This window comes from Gorilla gorilla, chromosome 21 (genome assembly GCF_029281585.2).
Source record: "Gorilla gorilla gorilla isolate KB3781 chromosome 21, NHGRI_mGorGor1-v2.1_pri, whole genome shotgun sequence".
NCBI lineage: Eukaryota > Metazoa > Chordata > Mammalia > Primates > Hominidae > Gorilla > Gorilla gorilla.
In genome coordinates, this window is record NC_073245.2 from 12,457,656 (window position 1) to 12,478,297 (window position 20,642).

General features: G+C 42.3%; 1 protein-coding gene across 1 annotated transcript in view; it reads left to right on the forward strand.

The window, feature by feature from the left end:
- Positions 1-535: 535 nt before the first annotated feature.
- The window catches only part of TMC2 (transmembrane channel like 2), a 105,987-nt gene continuing 85,880 nt past the window's right edge, over positions 536-20,642 (forward strand). The window contains exon 1 of the mRNA XM_055373524.2: positions 536-569. Within this exon, the coding sequence (XP_055229499.2) occupies positions 536-569 (34 nt within the window). The remainder of the gene's footprint in view (positions 570-20,642) is intronic.

Here is a 20,642-nt window from a genome sequence, read left to right on the forward strand (position 1 = left end):
CTTCCTAAGTGCTGAGATTACAGGTGTGAACCACCACATGCCAGAATCTGCATTTTAAACAGAAGCCCAAGTAATAACTTAAACAAACATTCTAGAATTTCCCTGGTGCTTTGTCCCACTCAGGGACTCAAGATAGTGGGAGAGGGCCTGGGATGCTCCTCACACCTCCTCTGGCTAGAGTGCCAGCGGCATCATTGCCAGGAGATAAGCCTGCAGCTCCTGGCCCCTCCAGGGCCCCTCATGTATAACTGATGCCTGAAACACGAGGCCACGCTGCCTCTTTGCAGGGAAACCTGAGAAGAGGAGTGTGTGGCCGGATTGATGGGCTGGGAACTCGCCGCCTTCCTTCACCCGTCTCTCTCCCCCAAACTTCACCCACCTCCACATTCAATCTCAAACCAAGAAGCCCTGCCTGCTGTCAGGTCTAGGAGGGGAGGCCAGCCACCATGAGGGCAGGAAAGCAGCCCAGGCTGAAGGCGTGCATACAGGAGCACGCTGCGTGAGCCTGTGCGGGACCCCAGCAGTGCTGCTGACCATGAGCCACCAGGTAAAGGGCCTGAAAGAGGAAGGTGAGTCCACGTCCTGATCCTGTGGGGCCCGCCCACAGGGTTCCTGGGCAGCAGCAGGGGATGGGGGAAGCACATGTGGTGTTCAGAGGCATAGGGAGGAGCTGGGTTTGAGTCCAGGGCCTGCCCCCTGCGCGCTGAGCGACCTCGGCTGGTTATTCAACCTTTCTGATCCCCACGCATGAGATGGGGGTAGTCATCACCTCCTTGCAGGGCTACTGAAAGGATTCAAGACAACCTGTGCACAGCACCTGTGTTCAGGCCAGCACTGGAGACTGTCACGGCCGCTGCATGCTCCTCAGAGCCTGCCGGGATGTCTCAGCCATCTGTTGTCTCGGTTAGGGTTGCCTGTTCCTAGCAAGCCCCTCAGCAGATTTCTATCTGTCTCTGTCTCTGTCCAGGGCAGGGGCTGGGGGATGTTCTGACCTCATGACTGACAGTATCAGACAAATGTCACAGGCAGGGGACTCTATAATTTGCTGAGTAAAATCATTGGAGCTGGGTCCCAGTTTGAGGCAGCCACAAACCAGCTGAGGGGTCCCACAGTGACCAGGGGTCTGCAGGGAGGGGGACTCTCCAGAGGTCAGCCATTTGTCAGCAATCCTGTCTCTTACAGCACGAGGCGGAGTGAAAGGGCGGGTGAGGATCAGCTCTCCACACACAGGTGAGATGGGGTGGTGGGTCTCTGGGGAGCCTGCAGTGCCTGGGTGCCCTCTGCGTAGCCCAACAGTCCAGCCACCCATCCAACATTCTCCTTCATCTCCTTCCCTCTCATTCAACACCCTGCATGGAGCCTTCCTGGGAGGCAAGGTGTTTAACATGGGAGGGGGCAGAGTACCACTCAGAGAAGGTGCTGCTCAGCCCTCGGTGTCAGGGGAGACTCCCAGGGTTAGTGACACTCTGAGCTGAGCCTTGGGAAGCAGTGAACATTCACCAGACAGAGGGCAGGGAAGCTCGGTGCAGGCTTCTGGCGGGTGGTGTGGCCAGACTCACATCCAGGCCCCCAGACTCTAGGGGGAACACTCTTAACCTCCAAAAAGTAGTAGGCATAATGGGTGCTCCATCACCTTCCCATTGGGAGTGTGACCACAGCTCTCCCGTGAGCCGGTGAGGGAGCCAACTTGCTCCAGGAGAAGTGGGAGAGCCCAAGGAAGCCATAGGCGGGAGAGAAAACCCTTGGTTGAGACTGAGGGTTCAGAGGAAAGGGGCAGAAGCCACACTCACAGGCTGGGCATCTTCATGTCACAAAATATTATGGATGCAATGCTGTTTTCTCCCCCTTCACATCCCAGGCAGGGCTGGGTCCTGCGCCCCACGCTAGTAGGCAAGAAACCAGAATCTTGGGGAGTGATGGGGTTCTGGGGGATTGGAAGAGATCTCCTTCCTCCCCCATTCTGGGAGGGAGGGCCCTTCCCACTCCCTCCTGTGGGAGGGCCCTGTCCTGGCCCCACTCTGGCCAGTAGGGAGCTGGCCCCAGGAGCCACTTCATCTGCCCTTTCCACTCTTGTGACCCGCTGCTGCCTGGTTGTCGGGAGCCTGAGCTTCAGTGAGGCAGCTGTGTTACAAGGGGAGAGACCCAGGAGCAGGAGGCAAGGAAGAGCTGGGCAGAGGCTGGCAGGGGGTGCAGCCATGGCATCTCAACAGCCCTTCCTGGCCCCTATCCCGGAACTTGCCTCAGCCACTGTCCCTTCTTCCTACCCCACCTGCCTGCCTCATCCACTCTTTATCTCAATCCAAAGACGAAGGAGCAAATGTGAGAAAGTTCTATGCCCCAGGGTGGCCAGACGAGAAACCTTCCTCCCGGGGGTCGGGCCACGGTGCTCCTGTGGTGACCACTGCCTGTAGGATGCTCAGGCTGGTTCTCCACACCCCACTCCCCTCGTTGTCATCCAGATGCCGTCCCTTCCGCGCCCAGCCTGGCCTCCCTCTGCCTCTGCTGCAGGGCTGTGCTGTGTGGGACTCCCCTGTGAGCAGTAGTCCTTGAGTAGGACTGAAATGGAAGACCATTTTGCCTACAACACAAACCCTTTCCTACTGAAATATTCCACGTTGCCTCTGCCATTTTCCCTTTCCCATAGAACACAGGAAATTTGTCAGAATTTTCACTTCACAGATCTAAGTGGTGAAGGGGTGCAGTAAAGTTAAACATTGGGAATATATTAAATTAACTGAAACCCAGCCCCACGAAGGTTTCCATTTTAAATCTCCTCTGGAGTCACCTGCGACGGGACCTGATATTCTCATCCTTCCCTTTATACTCTACCAGGAGGGAATAAAAGTTTAAGAATACAATGTTCTTTTCTCAGAATAGCTACAGTTTGTTACTGTGTTCCTTGAAAAGAAGGATGAGAACTCTCCCTCCTCCTGTATCATTTGGTAAATGCACTGAACTGTTGACATCATGGGACTGGAGGGCTGCTGCAGCCTCTCCTCGGCCTGTGTTTTGCACTGTGAATTCTCTGACCGAGTCAGGTGCTACATAGGAGGAGGCCTGTTACGTTTAGGAGAGCGTGTGCTGGGCTTGGAGGCCTTCCTAGCAAGACAGCTGCCTTTCCAGTTCCTAAATTATGCATTATGTGGAGTCTGTTGAAAACCGATTATGAAAGAGAAAAAAACAGCTTATTTTCTGTGTAGAAGAGGTCTGGGGAAGATTGAAGGGCAAATTCTGGCTTGTTTTCCACATTCCATGTGAATTTCGTTCAGCTGCAGAACTAAATTACAGCAGGAATTACAGCTCAGAAAAAAAAATTGTAACACCAATTATATCTACAGTGCTGGGAAGTATGCTTGGTACAGTTCATTACCACAATGAAAACCATTGTATTAGCTGACTGAGGACACAGAGAGAGCTCAGAAGAGGATGCAAACAATGACGTTCCTATTCAGTCCTTTCAAGCAACATAGAGCTGATCTTTATGGGACCCCAGGGAACACTTCTCTATGATCCCTTGCCTTGGTCTCTGCTTCTCTGCCCTTTCTGAGCACTGAACTCAGTCCTAGAGCTCTCTTAGGGGTCATGGCTGTGATAATATTTGTTTTGCTCCGTCCCTTTTGCAACAGGGGGCTACTGCCTTCCAGAGCATTGCGCTGGAGCATTTGTAAGACAAATCATCCCTCACTGGCTAACACTGACTAGCTTCCTACCCTGGATAAATTATGCAAAAATAGTCTTTCTTTGCATTGTCTTATCAAAGACTATTTTTCCATAGGGAGTGAGAAGAAGAAAGAGGTTGGGGCAGGAGTGGGCTAAGGAAACCTGCTCTATGATAAATACAGGACAGGTTCTCTTAGCTCACTCCCACAAACAGCACACAAGACTATTCTTCTCTTTTCTTTTCTTTTCTTCTTTTCTTTTTTTTTTTTTTTTTTTTTTTTTTTTGAGATGGAGTCTTGCTCTGTTGCCAGGCTAGAGTGCAGTGATGTGATCTCAGCTCACTGCAACCTCCGCCTCCCGAGTTTAAGTTATTCTCCTGCCTCAGCCTCCCAAGTAGCTGGGATTACAGGTGCCTGCCACCACACCCAGCTAATTTTTGTATTTTTAGTAGAGACCGGGTTTCACCATCTTGGCCAGGCTGGTCTCAAACTCCTACCTCGTGATCCACCCGCCTCAGCCTCCCAAAGTGCTGGGATTACAGGTGTGAGCCTCCATGCCTGGCCGCAAGACTTTTCAATGCACCTATGCCAGTTATCTCATCAGTCCTGGCAGAAACCTCAGCTTTTAAAACCGAGTCTCAAAGACATGGACATGGCCGGGCACAGTGGCTCATGACTGTAATCCCAGCACTTTGGGAGGTCGAGGTGGGGAGATCACTTGAGGTCAGTAGTTCAAGACTAGCCTGGTCAACATGGTGAAACCCTGTCTCTACTAAAAATACAAAAATTAGCCAGGCTTGGTGGTGCATGCCTGTAGTCCTAGCTACTTGGGAGGCAGAGGTGAGAGAATTGCTTGAACCTGGGAGGCGGAGGTTGCAGTGAGCCTAGTTGGTGCCATTGCACTCCAGCCTGGGCGGCAGAGAGGGACTCTCAAAAAAAAAAAAAAAAAAAAAAAAGACATGGAGATTATTAATGATGGCTTCAGACCCATGTTTGGTGCCTCTTTTTGCCTTTAAAATAAGTGAAGCAATCACAGCCAGTATGCTCACAAGACCTTCCTTGTAGCAGCTGCAGAGCAGTGTCACCCTCCCCACATCACCTTCTTCCATGTTGCTAGTGTGACCCTTTGATGCAGACCTTGCCCCAGCAAACATGCTCCATTATCACACCCTTACCCTCCAGATTTCAACCCAGCTTCCTGTGGGCGTGTACCCCTCTCCTCCTGCCTCCCACACCAGAACACACCCGGGACGCAGCTCTGCCTTGGACGCCTATGCCCCAGACTCCCTGGCATTTCTGCTGGGGCCCCTCAATCCCCTGTTTCCTCTGCCTGGAATCCTCCTAACTTGCTACCACAATCACCCCCTCCATTTCTCTACCCACTTCTTCTCTTGGCAAACTCCTGTTCATCCTTCAAGATTCAGAGTAGCCCCTAAGTATGTATTAAAGACTTCATGGTAATTATTTTTAATTGAGCTGTAAAATATTCCACATAGTAGATAAATCACAGGTTAATTCATTATTCTATTACTGAATATTTAGGTTATTTCTCATTTTTATAATAGAAATAATGTTGCATTGAAGATTCTTGGGCTTGGGTTGACTCCTACAGGTGGAATTAACAGATCAGAAAGCATTTTTAGGCTGAGCGTGGTGGCTTACGCCTGTAATCCCAGCACTTTGGGAGGCCGAGGCGGGCGGATTAATTAAGGTCAGGAGTTTGAGACCAGCCTGGCCAACATGGCAAAACCCCTTCTCTGCTAAAAATACAATAATTAGGCAGGTGTGGTGGCATACACCTGTAATCCCAGCTGCTCGGGAGGCTGAGGCACAAGAATCTCTTGAATCTGGGAGGTTGAGGTTGCAGTGAGCCCAGATTGCACCACTGCCCTCCAGACTGGGCGACAGAGCAAGACTCTGTCTCAAAACCAAAAAAAAAAAAGAAACAAAGAAAAAAAAGAAAAGAAAAAAGAAAGTATTTTAAAGCTCTTGTTACATGTTGCCAAACTGCATAAAGAGCTGCATTACAATTTATATTGCGACCAGTAATAAATATGCATTTTAACAAGTCTCATTAGTCCTGGATAAAAAATTTTAAAAACGTAATACTATAAACAAGACAGGAAATCCCATTATTGACTTATTTTAAATTTCCTTTGATAACTAGTAAAACTGCATTTTCCCCTGTTTCCTAGTTGCACTTCCCCATTAGTAACTTACCTGTTCATAAGTTTTGCTTAACAGTCTTTGTGTCCTCCCCCATATTGATATGTGAGTTCTTTCCATTAGTCTCATGTTTGATTAAAAATTTTTCTTATTTGAAAAAAAAATTGAGAGTAAATGTTGGAGAGGAGAATTTTTTTCCTCTACCTTCCTAGGTTCAGTGACTACAGGCTCTGTGAATCAAACTGACAAAAGACAGATCAACAAGAGGGGAAAAAAGGATTGAATTACATATGTACAAATGAGAGTTCACAAAGAAGATGACTCAAGGAGGTGGTTAGAATTTGGGGCTTATATACCATCTTAGAGGTATATATCATCTTAAAGGGTGATAGAGTGTGGAGAAGAGGCTTGACAAAGGAAAGGCGTTTTGGGGCTTCTGGGTAAGTTATGGACGGTGACTAGGAAACGTGTGGTAAATAAGTGTTATTCAGTAAGGTTTGTTAAGCAGGTAAGAGTCTTCTCAGGTGCTAAGAGTTGTCTCTGGAGTAGTTATCTTCCAAGTATAGGAGAGGGAGACCCCTTCCAAATGGAAATAGATGTCCTGCTTTTAGTCCAAAAGGGCAGAGGAGCGACATATATCTAATTGCCTTCAGCTTGAAATAATCTTTATGCCGAAGTGGCATATTTTGGGATGGCGTCTTCTAGTCTCCTTCATAAACATCAGTTCTTTGTGAAGCATTTCCAACCATCCCAGCCATAATTTATCACTCCCTTTTTCTTTCTGTATTTTTACAGTCTTTTCTCTTTAGTCCACAATTTTTTTTTTTTTTTTTTTTTGACAGAGTCTCGCTCTGTCACCCAGGCTGGAGTCAGTGGCACATCTTGGCTCACTGCAACCTCCACCTCCCGGGTTCAAGCAATTCTCCTGTCTCAGCCTCCCGAGTAGCTGGGACTACAGGCGAGCACTACCACGCTTGGCTAATTTTTGTATTTTTAGTATTTTATACTTAGTATATTATATTTAGTGATATACTTAGTATTTAGTATTTTGTGTTTTTCTTTTTAAAAACAAAATACAAGGCCAGGTGTGGTGGCACACACCTGTAATCCCAGCACTTTGGGAGGCCAAGGTGGGCGAATCACTTGAGATCAGGAGTTTGAGACCAGCCTGGCCAACATGGTGAAACCCTGTCTCTACTAAAAATACAAAAATTAGTCAGGCGAGGTGGCACACACCTGTAATCCCAGCTACTCAGGAGGCTGAGGCAGGAGAACTGCTTGAACCTGGGAGGTAGAGGCTGCAGTGAGCCAAGATCTCACCACTGCACTCCAGCCTGGGTGACAGAGTGAGAGTCTGTCTCAAAAATAAAATAAAATAAAAACAAAATACATTTATCTAAGTTATTGTCCAAAGCTGGCTCCCTAACACCCCACAACCTGTTGATAAGACAAAACTGATTTATTGCTTATAGCAGGCAAAGCTTTGGCAGTATCTTACAGAGGGGAAGGTAAGGCCGGAACTTATTGAGAATTGGAAATTTGATTGAAGGCAGGTCTTTCAAAGTGAGAGCTGGAATGAGACTGGGTGAGAATCACAACATAACAGTCCACAATAAACAGCATGGCCAGGATTTTGAGGTGAGGCATTCAAAGAATCTTAGAGCCCAAATTGAAGAATTGACAGGTCTTTGGGAAAATCCTGTAATGAACAATCAACATTTGCCTGGGTAGGAGATGCCTAGAAAAATAAAGACATGCTCATGAAGCAGAGGCGTAGCACAAAGTCATCTTAATACAGACACTAAGGTATAGCTGGGCTCTCTGTGTCCAGACTCAGTATGAGGGAAGATGGTTTAAGTTCTCAATTTCTCTTTGTGGTCATTCTTCAGCCCAAGCTGAAGGAAAAGCCATCAGTATGTCAATCTAGATATTCACCAGTATTTGAGAGGTCATCATTTCATGTCAATTGTCTGTTAACAGTTGTTTCACATCCAGTTTCTGGTGGCAGCTGTTTCAACTTGCATGTCAGATTTTTTTTTTTTTTTTTTTTTTGAGACAGAGTCTCCCTCTGTCACCCAGGCTGAAGTGCATGGCATGATCTTGGCTCACCGCAACCTCCACCTCCTGGGTTCAAGCGATTCTCACGCCTCAGCCTCCCAAGTAGCTGGGAGTACAGGCGCTCGCCACCATGCCCAGCTGATTTTTTTTTTTTTTTTTTTTTGTATTTTTAGTAGAGACGGGGTTTCACCATGTTGGCTAGGCTGGTCTCGAACTCCTGACCTCAAGTGATCTGTCTGCCTTGGCTTCCCAAAGTGCTGAGATTACAGGCATGAGCCAATGCACCCAGCCAGATTTTCCAGTTCTTTTTAGTGGATAACCCTTGCTGGATGATTTGAATGATGGCAGCAGTGCAGCAGCATTTAAAACTCTGGAGATCCCACATCTGAATGCTGGCAGAGAGACAAATACTAAGAGAAGGATTGTCATCAGAGTTTGTATAATCTACTTCTCAGCCAGGATCTAAGAGTGCCCTGACTAAACAAGAAAGTAGATCTCATCCCGAATCTAGAGTCCATGTAACCAAATATGAGGTTACTCATCAAATTACCCAATTTCTGATTTCTTTGTTTACTTCCTAGATCTTTTTAGTAATATCAAAGATTTCAGAGAGGTCTGCAGGAATATAAGTACAGCATTCTTCCACTAAAACAGCACACATTCCCCACCTTGGGAGATCAATATCCTATCTAAGGCAGTTCTGTTCTGGACCACCCACCCACCCAATCTCATAAACCTCTTGACAAGTGAGTTTTATGGCCTTATGGCATTGTCTAAATCATCTGCTATTCTCTCAACCACAGCATGCTACATTTACCCTACTATGCAGATCTCTTGTAAATTATGAAACGAAGGCTGGGTGCAGTGGTTCATACCTGTAATCCCAGCACTTTGGGAGGCCAAGGTGGGAAGATCACATGAGGCCAGGAGTTCAAGTCCAGTCTGGACAACATTGCAAGACTCCATCTCTACAAAAAAATTTAAAAATTAGCCAGGCATGGTGCCGCATACTTGTAGTCCTAGCTATTCAAGAGGCAGAGGCAGGAGGATCACTTGAGGCCAGGAGTTCAAGAGCAGCCTGGGCAATATAATGAGACCCCTGTCTCTACCAAAAAAAAAAAATTTAATTAGACATGCATGGTGGCACACACCTGTAGTTCTAACTACACAGGAGGCTGATATGGGAGGATCACTTGAGCTCAGGAGTTTGAGACTACAATGAGTTATGATGACTCCACTACACTTCACTCTGGGTGGTAGAGCAAGATTCTGTCTCAAAAATAAGTAAATACATACATACATAAAGGCATGCATACATACATAAAGTATGAAAAGAAGTGTCTTGAGGGGAGAAGAAAGAAATCTAGAATACCCCTAGGGTACTTAGGATTTCAGTTCTCAAACCAGGGCCCAGTTTTTCTCCTTCTTCAATGAAATGATCTACTGACCTCATTTTCCTAGAGAACAAATTAATAGATGATATCATAGACAATTCTGAGAGTAGGTATTAGTTTACAAAGGTAACAAGTTCTTGTCTAGTTTGTGAGTAATAGTCAGAAGGCTTCTGTTCCTTATCCAGTATCTGTCACTGGGGGCCATTCAGTCATCTGGTTTTGGCCAGAATACTCCTATGGGATTGTCAAATAATGCTGTAAACTGTTGGTACCATTCATCATGAATAGTTTGGTGTCAAGCAGTTAATTATGTAGTTTTGAGATCACTAAGTAGATCTAAAGCAAACAAAAGAAGAAGGAAGAAGAAAGAAGAAGGAAGAAGAAAGAAGAAGGAAGAAGAAGACGAGGAAGAAGAAGATGAAGAAGAAGACGAAGATGAAGAAGGAAGAAGAAGGAAGAAGAAGAAGAAGAGGAAGAGGAAGAAAGAAAGAAAGAAAAAGAAAGAAATGAAAGAAAGAAAGGGAGGAAAAAATAAAACTAATGTCTTACTTGTAAGATCTTTGAAAGTAGACAGTCTCCAAAAATATACCACTTGTTCCCCAATCCGCTTATAATTCTGTCAGTGAAAGTCTGATCACAAAGACTAGCTCTCACAAAAGGTCCCCAAGTAGTGTTTTATGGAGGCAGGGCCCTTCTAGGACATGATGAAGGTTTTGGATTTCTCCCCACCTGACCTATTGTGGAGTTGCCATCTAAAAAGTCATCCAATGGTTGAGTCCAGTTACCCAGGAAACCAACTGATTTCTTAAAAGGAACTGGAACCAAATGAAACTGGGTGGCTCCTGAAGAAAAATGTGCACCCTAGACAGTTCATGGGTTAATTGTAGCTGGGTACGAAACTCATACCAAGGAATGATTAAGGATGTAAACAGAAATATTAAAAATAGAAGTCTTATAATTTACATAACCAAAGTAGCCTTAAGTCAGGGAGAGGATAGGAGGCAGGTAAAAGAATAGGAAACAGAGGAATATCGATTATAGAGTAGTAACCTGCAGAGTTGGGCATAAGCTGTAGATCTTGGGCATAAGCTGTAGATCTTGGGCATAAGCTTTCTACATCTGAGGCTGTCTGCTTTGGGAGGTCTCCTAAGAATCTTTAGCTTGAGGTCACCAATAGGAATGGTTTTCTAGTAATTTAAGGATGGTGTATGTCTCTTGAGTTGAAGGACATGATCAACTCTTTAAGAGTTTCACCAGCATGTTAGTCATTACCTAATAGAGTCCTTCCAACTGGGGTTCTAAAATAGTTCTTTGTTGAAGACAAAAACTCTGGAGAGTTTAAGGAAGCTTTGGGGCAAAACAAATAGTATCTGTAGGTGACACAGACTTAAAATGGTTGAAGGTAACTTATTACTGAAAACTTTCAAAAGTGAAACATTTCATGACAATGAAACTGACGGGAAAATTTGGATGCTTCCATAGCATGCAAAACAAACAATGAAGGCATTCTAAAAGCTTTGGTCAAAATGTCTGTAATGATTAAGCATGTTTTAATAGATGATGTACACTATATCTAATTTATAAAGATGGATAACCATAATTTTTACAGAGAAAAAATCTTGAAGTATAACATATAATTATCTAAAAACATAATGTACATGACATACCAAGAAAATATCAAACATATAAGAAAAATATATCAAGACTATACGAAGAATATCAAGTAAAAAGATTCAGTAAGTATGGAATAGGTCCTAAACATCTATATTTTAATAAAAGTCCATAGATACGTCTGATGTTCATCTCCAATAGAAAAGCACTGGCCTGAAGGAGGCTAGATTCAAATTAAAGAGGAAACATTGTGTCCAAATAAACATTTTAAATGATAACTGAATTATAACTGATAATTCTACTGTTGTCTAACATCAGGCAGAGCACCACCAGGACTCTAACAAAAGGAAACAGACCATAGACAATGGAGGAATTAACAAATCTCTGGATATAGAACACATAATTGTTGAAATGTTTGAACATTTTACCTACACAAGTTAACCTAGAGAAGGCTAAACGTCTCTTCTGATTTGACAAGCTTCCCCCAAAACCCTAACAACAATGTATCAAATAATCCTAATTGTTTCTGGCACCCGTATTTTAAATAAGGTGAAAGAACAAGTCTCTGTGGCCTTCTAGGAGCCCTCTGGGAAATCTCAAAGGTAGTCTTAGGTAAAAAGGTATTCTGAAAGGTATTTAACTTCATTTGAGAGTCAATCTTAAAAACAAACAAAATTGGTGGAGAGTTGAACACAGGAATAACATTTGGCTACTCATTTGAAAGTGGCAATAAAACATTTAAAATATTTAAAAACAAGCTTAGAAGGTAAGGTGATCACCCACTAAGAACCTTAACTCTTTCATAAGTGAAGAACCTTTATTATCTTAAATAAAATTTCTTTTCTGCAAACTTTCTGCTATTTTCTATTTCCATTCAGGTTTTGTCCTTCACTGTTCTCTTTACTATTCTGGAACAACTAGGCATTTTACTTTAGGACAAAACTATTCTTTTTTTCTTAACAAAAACACGTTTTATTACTTTGCATGCAAAGTTGTACCTCTGTATCCAGATTGATCATAATAGAGTATCATTTAATTATAACTTTTAGCCAAAGGATCTTCTGTTTCACAGAACAAACTGGGAGGATGGATAATTGTCAACTGTCACACATCAGCATTTTAGACTAGCAGAGCTCCTGAAGGTACACAACACGACTTTTGACAAACACACACATCTTGTATACAGCTTCTCAAAAGGGCAGATATGAACATGTGTGTTAACAGGCCCAAACATATAACTTCTCTGTGGCATGTTTTAAAAAAAGAAGCAAAAGTAAATAAACTTAAAATTATGTTTAGTAATCAATGTTTCAGAATCCTTTCTTAATTAGAAATTAGTGGCCAGGTGTGGCGGCTCATGCCTGTAATCCCAGCACTTTGGGAGGCCAAGGCAGGTGGATCACCCGAGATCAGGGGTTCGAGACGAGGCTGACCAATATGGAGAAACCCCATCTCTACTAAAAATAGAAAATTAGCTGGGTGTGGTGGAGCATGCCTGTAATCCCAGCTACTCGGGAGGCTGAGGCAGGAGAATTGCTTGAACCCAGGAGGCGGAGGTTGCAGTGAGCCAAGATAGCACCATGGCACTCCAGCCTGGGAAACAAGAGCGAAACTCCATCTCAAAAAAAAAAAGAAAGAAAGAAATTAGGCATCTAATCAATATCCATAAACTCAATACCAGTTCAAGGCTTTATAATACCTAAAAATCTTGGGTATTAATTTCCAAGCTGGCATACTACAAAATATAATTACTGTTCACAAAAATGTTCAGAGTAATGAATCATTTTAGTTAAGCACAAATTTAGGTATTTTGTAACCTTCAACATCAAATAGAAGTAATGCTAATATATTTGATCAAGGAACCTATATAAGTCTAGAAACAACATACTCAAGTAGAATAAAAATGTAAGCTAGTCTTTTACTTAATGCTGAAAAACCAAAGAAGGCATAGCTGTTTTTATGAAATGAAACATAATAAATTAGTTCATTTGCCAAATTTTTACCTAATTTCTGGGGTTTTTAAAATTTATTTGTGTTTTTTGGTTTTTTGGTTTTGTATTTGTTTAGAAACAGGGTCTTGCTCTGTTACCCAGGCTGGAGTGCACTGGTGCCATCACAGCTCACTTGGGTAATCCCACTCTCTCAGCCTCCCAAGTAGCTAGTACTATCGGCACTTACCACTACCCTGGCTAAATTTTTAGTTTTTTTTGTACAGCCAGGATCTCGCTATGTTGCCCAGGATGGTCCTGAATTCCTAGGTTCAAATTATTCTCCCTCCTCAGCCTCCCAAAGTGCTGGGATTATAGGCACGAGCCACCGTGCCCAGCCTAAGCACTTAATATCTTAATTCAGCCAATTAAATGAGCTCTTTTATTTTGTCGTCATCATTGTTGCTATTGATGATTTTTTGACTTTTTTAAAAAATATTTTTCCAGCCAGGCATGGTTGCTCACGTCTGTAATCCCAGCACTTTGGGAGGCCAAGGCGGGCGGATCACTTGAGGTCAGGAGTTTGAGACCAGTCTGGCCAACACGGTGAAACCCTGTCTCTACTGAAAATACAAAAATTAGCCAGGCATGGTGGCGTGTGCCTGTAATCCCAGCTACTCAAGAGGCTGAGGCAGAAGAATCCCTTGAATTTGGGGGGCAGATGTTGCAGTGAGCCGAGAACACGCCACTGCACTCCAGCCAAATAGGAAAAATATTTTTCCTATCCTTCTGAAGTTTGCAACTCCTTTACCTTCAGAAAAACTTCTCCTTGAGAGTTTCCTCAGAGCATCTCATTCAGCAATCATTTCATTTTTTAAAAACAGACTTCATTTTTTAGAGCAGTTTTAGGATTAGAGAAAAATTTTGCCGAAATTACAGAGTTTTGGCTGTGTGCAGTGGCTCACGCCTGTAATTCCAACACTTTGGGAGGACGAGTTGCACAGGTCACCTGAGGTCAGGAGTTGGAGACCAGCCTGGCCAACATGGTAAAACCCCGTCTCTACTAAAAATACAAAAATTAGTTGGGCATAGTCGTGCGCACCTATAATCCCAGCTACTCTGGTGGCTGAGGCAAGAGAATCACTTGAACCCTGGAAGCGGAGGATGCAGTGAGCCGAGATCACACCACTGCACTCCAGCCTGGGCAACAGAGCCAGACTCTGTCTCAAAAAAAAAAAAAAAAATTAGCTCCATGCAGTGACGCATGCCTATAGTTCCAGCCACTCGGCAGGCTGAGGAGGGAGGATCACTTGAGCATGGGAGGCAGAGGCTGTAGTGTGCTGAGATTGTGCCACTGCACTCCAACCTGGGCGACAGAACAAGACCCTGTCTCAAAAAAATAAAAATTAAAATAAAAAACTTACATAGAGTTTCCATGTACAACCTTCTTTCCTCCCCTCACCCAATGTTTCTCCTAGCATGTCGCATTGGGTGTGCTGCATTTGTTACAACTGATGGGCCAATACGGATACATTATTAACTAAAGTGCATATTTTACACTAGAGTTCACTCTTTATAGATTCCATAGGTTTTGACAAATGCATAATATATCATGTATCCATCATCACAGTATGACACAGAATAATATGCCCCCAAATGTCCTGTGGCCCACCTATTCAACCCTCTCTCCCTCCCACTGAACCCTCAGCAACCACTGATCATTTTTTCCGCTGTCTCTAGAGTGTCTCTTTCTCCAGAATGCTGTATAGTTACAATCATACAGCATATAACCTTTTCATATTGCCTTCTTTCACTTAGAAATATGCATGTAAGTTTCCCTCATGTCTTTTCATCGCTTGAAAGTTCATTTCATCACGGAGTAATATTCCATTGTATTTATTACCGCAGTTTGTTTATTCATTCACCTATTGAAGGACATCTTAGTTGCTTCCAAGTTTTGATAATTATGAATAAGGTGGCCGTAAATATTTGTGTGCAGGCTTCTGTTTTGGGACATAAATTTTCAGCTCATTTGGGTTAACACCTCGGAGTGCAAATGCTGGATTTTATGGTCAATCTATGTTTAGTTTTGTAAGAAACTGCCATACTGTTTTCCAAAGTAGCTGTACCATTTTGCATCCTCACTAGCAATAAATGAGCGTTCCTGTTGTTCTACATTTTTTATAGCATTTTGTGTTGCCAATAAGCATGTAATAGTATTTCATTGGTGTTTTAATTCACAGTTCCCTAATGACATACCATGTTGAGCATCTTTTCATATGCCTATTTACCATCTGTATACTTTCTTTGGTGAGATGTCTGCTCAGATCTTTTTTCCATTTTTTAATTGTTTGTTTTCTTATTCTTGAGTTTTAATGTGTGTATTTTGGATACACGTCCTTTGTCAGATACATGTTTTGCAAATATTTTCTACTAGTTTGTGGTTTGTTTTTTTTTAAATTCTCTTCACATTGTCTTTTGCAGAGCAGAAGTTTTTAGTTTTAATGAATTAAAACATCAATTTTTCTCTTTAATGGATCATGCTTTTGGTATTGTATTTTATTCTTTGCTTTTATTTTTGTTTTCATTTATGTTGTGGTATTTTAAAAGTCATTGCTAAATCGAAGGTCATTTCAATTTTCTCCTTTGATATCTTTTACAGTTTTATAGCTTTGTGTTTTACATTTAGGTTTACGATCCATTTGGAGTTAATTTTTGTGAAAGGCATAAGGTCTGTATCTAGATTTTTGGTTTTGGCCTATGGGTGCCCAGTTGTTCCAGCACAATTTGTTGAAAAAACTATCCTTTCCCCATTGTCAAAGGTTGGCTATATTTGTGTGGGTCTATTTCTGAGCTCTCTATTCCATCCCATTGATCTAATTCTCTTTCACCAGTATCACACCATCTTGATTACTGTACCTTTATAGTGTTGATGTGTATGAAGTAGAGCTTTAGAGTCTTGATGTGGATTGTGCTGGATATTCTGGGTCTTTTGCCTTTCCATATAAACTTTAGAATCAGGGCTGGGTGCAGTAGCTCACGCCTATAATCCCAGCACTTTGGGAAGCCAAACTGGGAGGATTGTTTGATCCCAGGGCTTTGAGAACAACTCAGGCAATACAGAGACGCTATTAAAAAAAAAATTATAAAATTAGCTGGGCATGGTTAGTGTGCACCTGTAGTCCCCCCTACTTGGGAGGCTGAGGTGGGAGGATTGCTTGAGACCAGGAGTTCAAGGCTGCAGTGAGCTATATTCGTGCCATTGCACTCCAGCCTGAGCAACAGAATGAGACCCTGTCTCTAAACAAACAAACAAACACTTTAGAATCAGTTTATCAATATCCACAGAATAATTTGCTGGGATTTTGATTGAGATCGCATTAACTCTACAGAGAAAGCTGGGAAGAACTTACATTTTAATAATGTTGAATGTTCCATGTTCGTTCCAAGGAACATTCATTTATTTAAGTCTTTGAGTTCTTTGAGTTCTTTCATCAGAATTTTGTAGTCTTCTTCATATAGCTCTTACACATATTTTGTTAGATTTATATATGTTTCATTTATTTGTTTGTTTGTTTTTGAGACAGAGTTCTGTCACCCATGCTGGAGTGCAGTGGCACAATCTCGGCTCACTGCAATGTCCACCTCACGAGTTCAAGGGATCTTCCCACTTCAGCCTCTGACGTAGCTGGGAATACAGACTCGTGCCACCATGCCCAGCTAATTTTTGTATTTTTAGTAGAGACGGGGTTTCACCATGTTGGCCAGGCTGGTCTGGAACTCCGGACCTCAACTGATCCACCTACCTTGACCTCCCAAAGTGCTGGGATTATAGGCATGAGCCACCGTGACCTGCCAAGTATTTCATTTTTTTAGTTCTAATATAAATGGAGTTGTGATTTTAACTTTAAATTTCAATTGTTCATTGCTGGCATGTAGGAGTAATTGACTTTTGCATATTAACCTTGCATCCTGCATCCTTGTTACAAAATGGCTTATTGGTTCTAGGAGGTTCTTGTGGTTTATTTTGCTTTGTTTTTGTCAATTCTTTGAGATTTTCTACATAGACAATTATACTATCTGTGAACAAAGAGAGTTTTATTTTTTTGTTCCCATTTAGTCTACTGTTAATATCCTTTTATTGTCTTACTGCATTACCTAGGACTTCCAACACAGTGCTGAACAGGTGACAGGAGACATCCCTGTCTTGTTCCCAGTCTTGAGGGGAAAGTATCTAGTTTCTCACCGCTAAGTATGATGTTAGTTGTAGGGGTTTTGTAGCAATTCTTCATCAGGTTGAGGAATTATCCCCTCTATTTCTAGTTTGCTGAGAACTTTTTAAATCATGAATGGGTGTTGTATTTTTTTAATGTTTTCTCTGCATCTATTGATATGATGCTGTGATTGTTTTTCATTAGCTGTTGATAAGATGGATTACATCAATTGATTTTCTAATGTTGAGCCAGTCTTGCCTACCTGGACTAAATCCCACTCGGCCTTGGTATACAACTCTTTTTATATGTTCTCAAATTCAATTTTCTATTTTATTAAGGATTTTTGCATCTATGTTTATAAGAGATACAGGTCTGTTTTGTGTGACGTTTTTGTCTGGTTTTTGTACTAGAGGAATGCTGGCGTCATGAAATGAGTTAGGAAGTGTTCCGTCTGCTTCTATTTTCTGGAAGAAATGCTAAAGAAATTGTGTTATTCCTTCTTTAAACATTTGATAAAATCACCAGTGAAATCATCTAGGCCTGGTGTTTTCTATTTAAAACGTTATTAATTGCCGAGACAATTTCTTTAATAAATATAGGCCTATTCCGATTACTTATTTCGCTGTGTGAGTTTTGGTAGATTGTGTTTTTCCAGGAATTTGTCGAGTTCATCTGGGCCAGCAAATTTATAGGCATCACGTTGTCTGCAATACTCCTTTATTATCCTTTGTTTTGTTTTGTTTTTTGAGATGGAGCTTTGCTCTTGTTGCCCAGGCTGGAGTACAATGGCACCATCTCAGCTCACTGCAACCTCCGCTTCCTGGGTTCAAGTGATTCTCCTGCCTCAGCCTCCCAAGTAGCTGGGATTACAGGCACCCGCCACCATACCCGGCTAATTTTTTCGTATTTTTAGTGGAGATGGGGGTTTCACCATGTTGGCCAGGCTGGTCTCAAACTCCTGACCTCAGGTGATCCATCTGCCTCAGCCTCCCAAAGTGCTGGGATTACAGCATGAGCCAACGTGCCCAGCCTCCTTTATTATCTTTTTAATGTCCTTGAGATAAATGGTGATGATCCCTCTTTCATTTCTGATATTAATAATTTATGTCTCCAGCCTGGGCAACGGAGCAACACCCTGTCTCAAAAATAAATTGATAAATAATGTATGTTTTCTCACCTTTGTTCTTGGTTAGCCTGGCTAGAGGGTCATCAACATTATCAATCTTTTCAAAGAACCTCTCTATGATTTCATGCTTCTCTCCATCGTTTTCTTGTGTTCAATTTCATTGATTTCTGCTCTAATTTTTATTATTCCTTTGATTCTGCTTACTTTGGATCTAATTTGTTCTTTTTTAGTTTTCTACAGTAGAAGCTTGGCGTATTGATTTTAGATCTTCTTTTCTAATAGATACATTCAATGCTATGAGTTTCTTTCTAAGCACTGCTTTTGCTGCATCCCATAAATTTTGACCAGTTGTATTTTCATCTAGATGTAGTCCAAAATATTTTTTCATTCCCTTGAGGCTTCTTTAACCTATGTGTTATTTAGAAGTGTGCTGTTTTATCTGCACATATTTTGGTATTTTCCAGCTATCTTTCTGTTAGAGATTTCTACTCTAATTCCATTATGATCTGAGAGAGTATATTGTATGATATCTATTGTCTTAAATTTGTTAAGGTGTGTTTTATGGTCCAGCATGTGGTCTATTTTGGTGAATGTTCCATATGAGCTTGAGAAGGATCTGTTGTTGTTGTTGGATGATACATTCTATACATATTAATTTAATCCAATTGTTTAATAGTGCTATTCAGTTCAACTATGTCCTTACTATTTTCTGCCTGCTGGCTCTGTCAGTGGTTGATAGAGGAATATTAAAGTCTCCAACTATAGTAGTGAATTGATCTATTTCTCCTTGCAGTTTTTTTTGTTTTTGTTTTGTTTTTTGAGATGGAGTCTCACTCTGTCGCCCAGGCTGGAGTGCAATGGTGCCATCTCTCCTCACTACAACCTCCCCCTCCTGGGTTCAAGCCATTCTCCTGCCTCAGCCTCCAAAGTAGCTGAGATTACAGGCATGCGCCACGATGCCCAGCTAATTTTTGTATTTTTAGGAGAGATGGGGTTTCACCATGTTGGCCACGCTGGTCTCGAACACCTGACCTCAGGTGATCCACCCACCTCAGCCTCCCAAAGTGCTGGGATTACAGGCATGAGCCACCGAGCCCGGCCTTTCTCCTTGCAGTTCTATTATGTTTTTGCCTCATGTATTTTGGCATTCTGTTGTTAGGTGCATACACTTTAAGTATTGTTACATCTTCTTGGAGAATTGACCCTTTTGTAATGCCCCTTCTTTTTATTGTTTATTTTTCGGTCTTAAACTCCTGGGCTCAAGCGATCTGTCTGCCTCTGCTTCCCAAAGTGCTGGGATTACAGGCATGAGCGACCACACCTGGTCTTGCCCTTCTTTATCCCCGATAATTTTACTTGCTCTGAAATCTGCTTTGTCTGAAATTAATACAATTGCTCAAGCCATTTTTTTTATAATCAGGGTTAACACGATTATCTTTCTCTGCCCTTTACTTTTAATCTATAAGTCTGTTTATATTTAAAGTGGGATTCTTATAGACAGCATATACTTGGGTCTTGGGTTTTGATCCATTCTCTGACAATCTCTTTCTTTAGTTGGTGTACTGAGATTATTTACACATAAAATGATTATTGATATAGTTGGGTTAATGTTTACCATATTTATTGCTGGTTTCTCTTTGATGTCCTTGTTCTTTGTTCCTATTTTTATCTTCCACTCTTTTTCTGCCTTCTGCGGTTTTGACTGAGCATTTAATATGATTCCAGTTTATCTCCTTTGTTAGCATATTAATTTTGCTTCCTTTTTACTTTTTAAAAAAGGTTTGTTCTAGAATTTGCATTTCTAACTAATTCAAGTCCACTTTTAAATAACACTATATCTCTTCATGGGTAGCGCAGGTACTTTATAAAAGGGTATTCCCAATGTCTCCCTCCCATCTCTTTGACATTGCTGTAATTCATTTAGCTTATCCATAAGCTATGATTATCCAACATATTGTTGCTATTGCTATCCTAAACAAACCCTTATCTTTTAGGTCAGTTAGGAATTTAAAAAGAAGGATTTTATTTTTTATTTATTTATTTTTTTTTTAATTTTGAGACGGAGCCTTGCTCTGTCACCCAGGCTGGAGTGCAGTGGTGCGATCTCGTCTCACTGCAACCTCCACCTCCTGGCTTCAAGCGATTCTCCTGCCTCAGCCTTCCCAGTAGCTGGGATTACAGGCACGTGCCATCATGCCTGGCTAATTTTTGTATTTTTAATAGAGACGGGGTTTCACCATGTTGGCCAGGCTGGTCTCGAACTCCTGACTTCATGATCCACCCACCTCAGCCTCCCAAAGTGCTGGGATTACAGGCGTGAGCCACCAGGTTTGGCCTATTTTTTCTTTCTTTATTCCTTCTTGAATGCTCTTCCTTTATGTAAATCCAAGTTTCTGACCTACGTCGTTTTCCTTCCCTCTGAAGAACGTCCTTTAACATTTTGAGGGGCTGGACGGGGTGGCTCATGCCTGTAATCCCAGCACTTT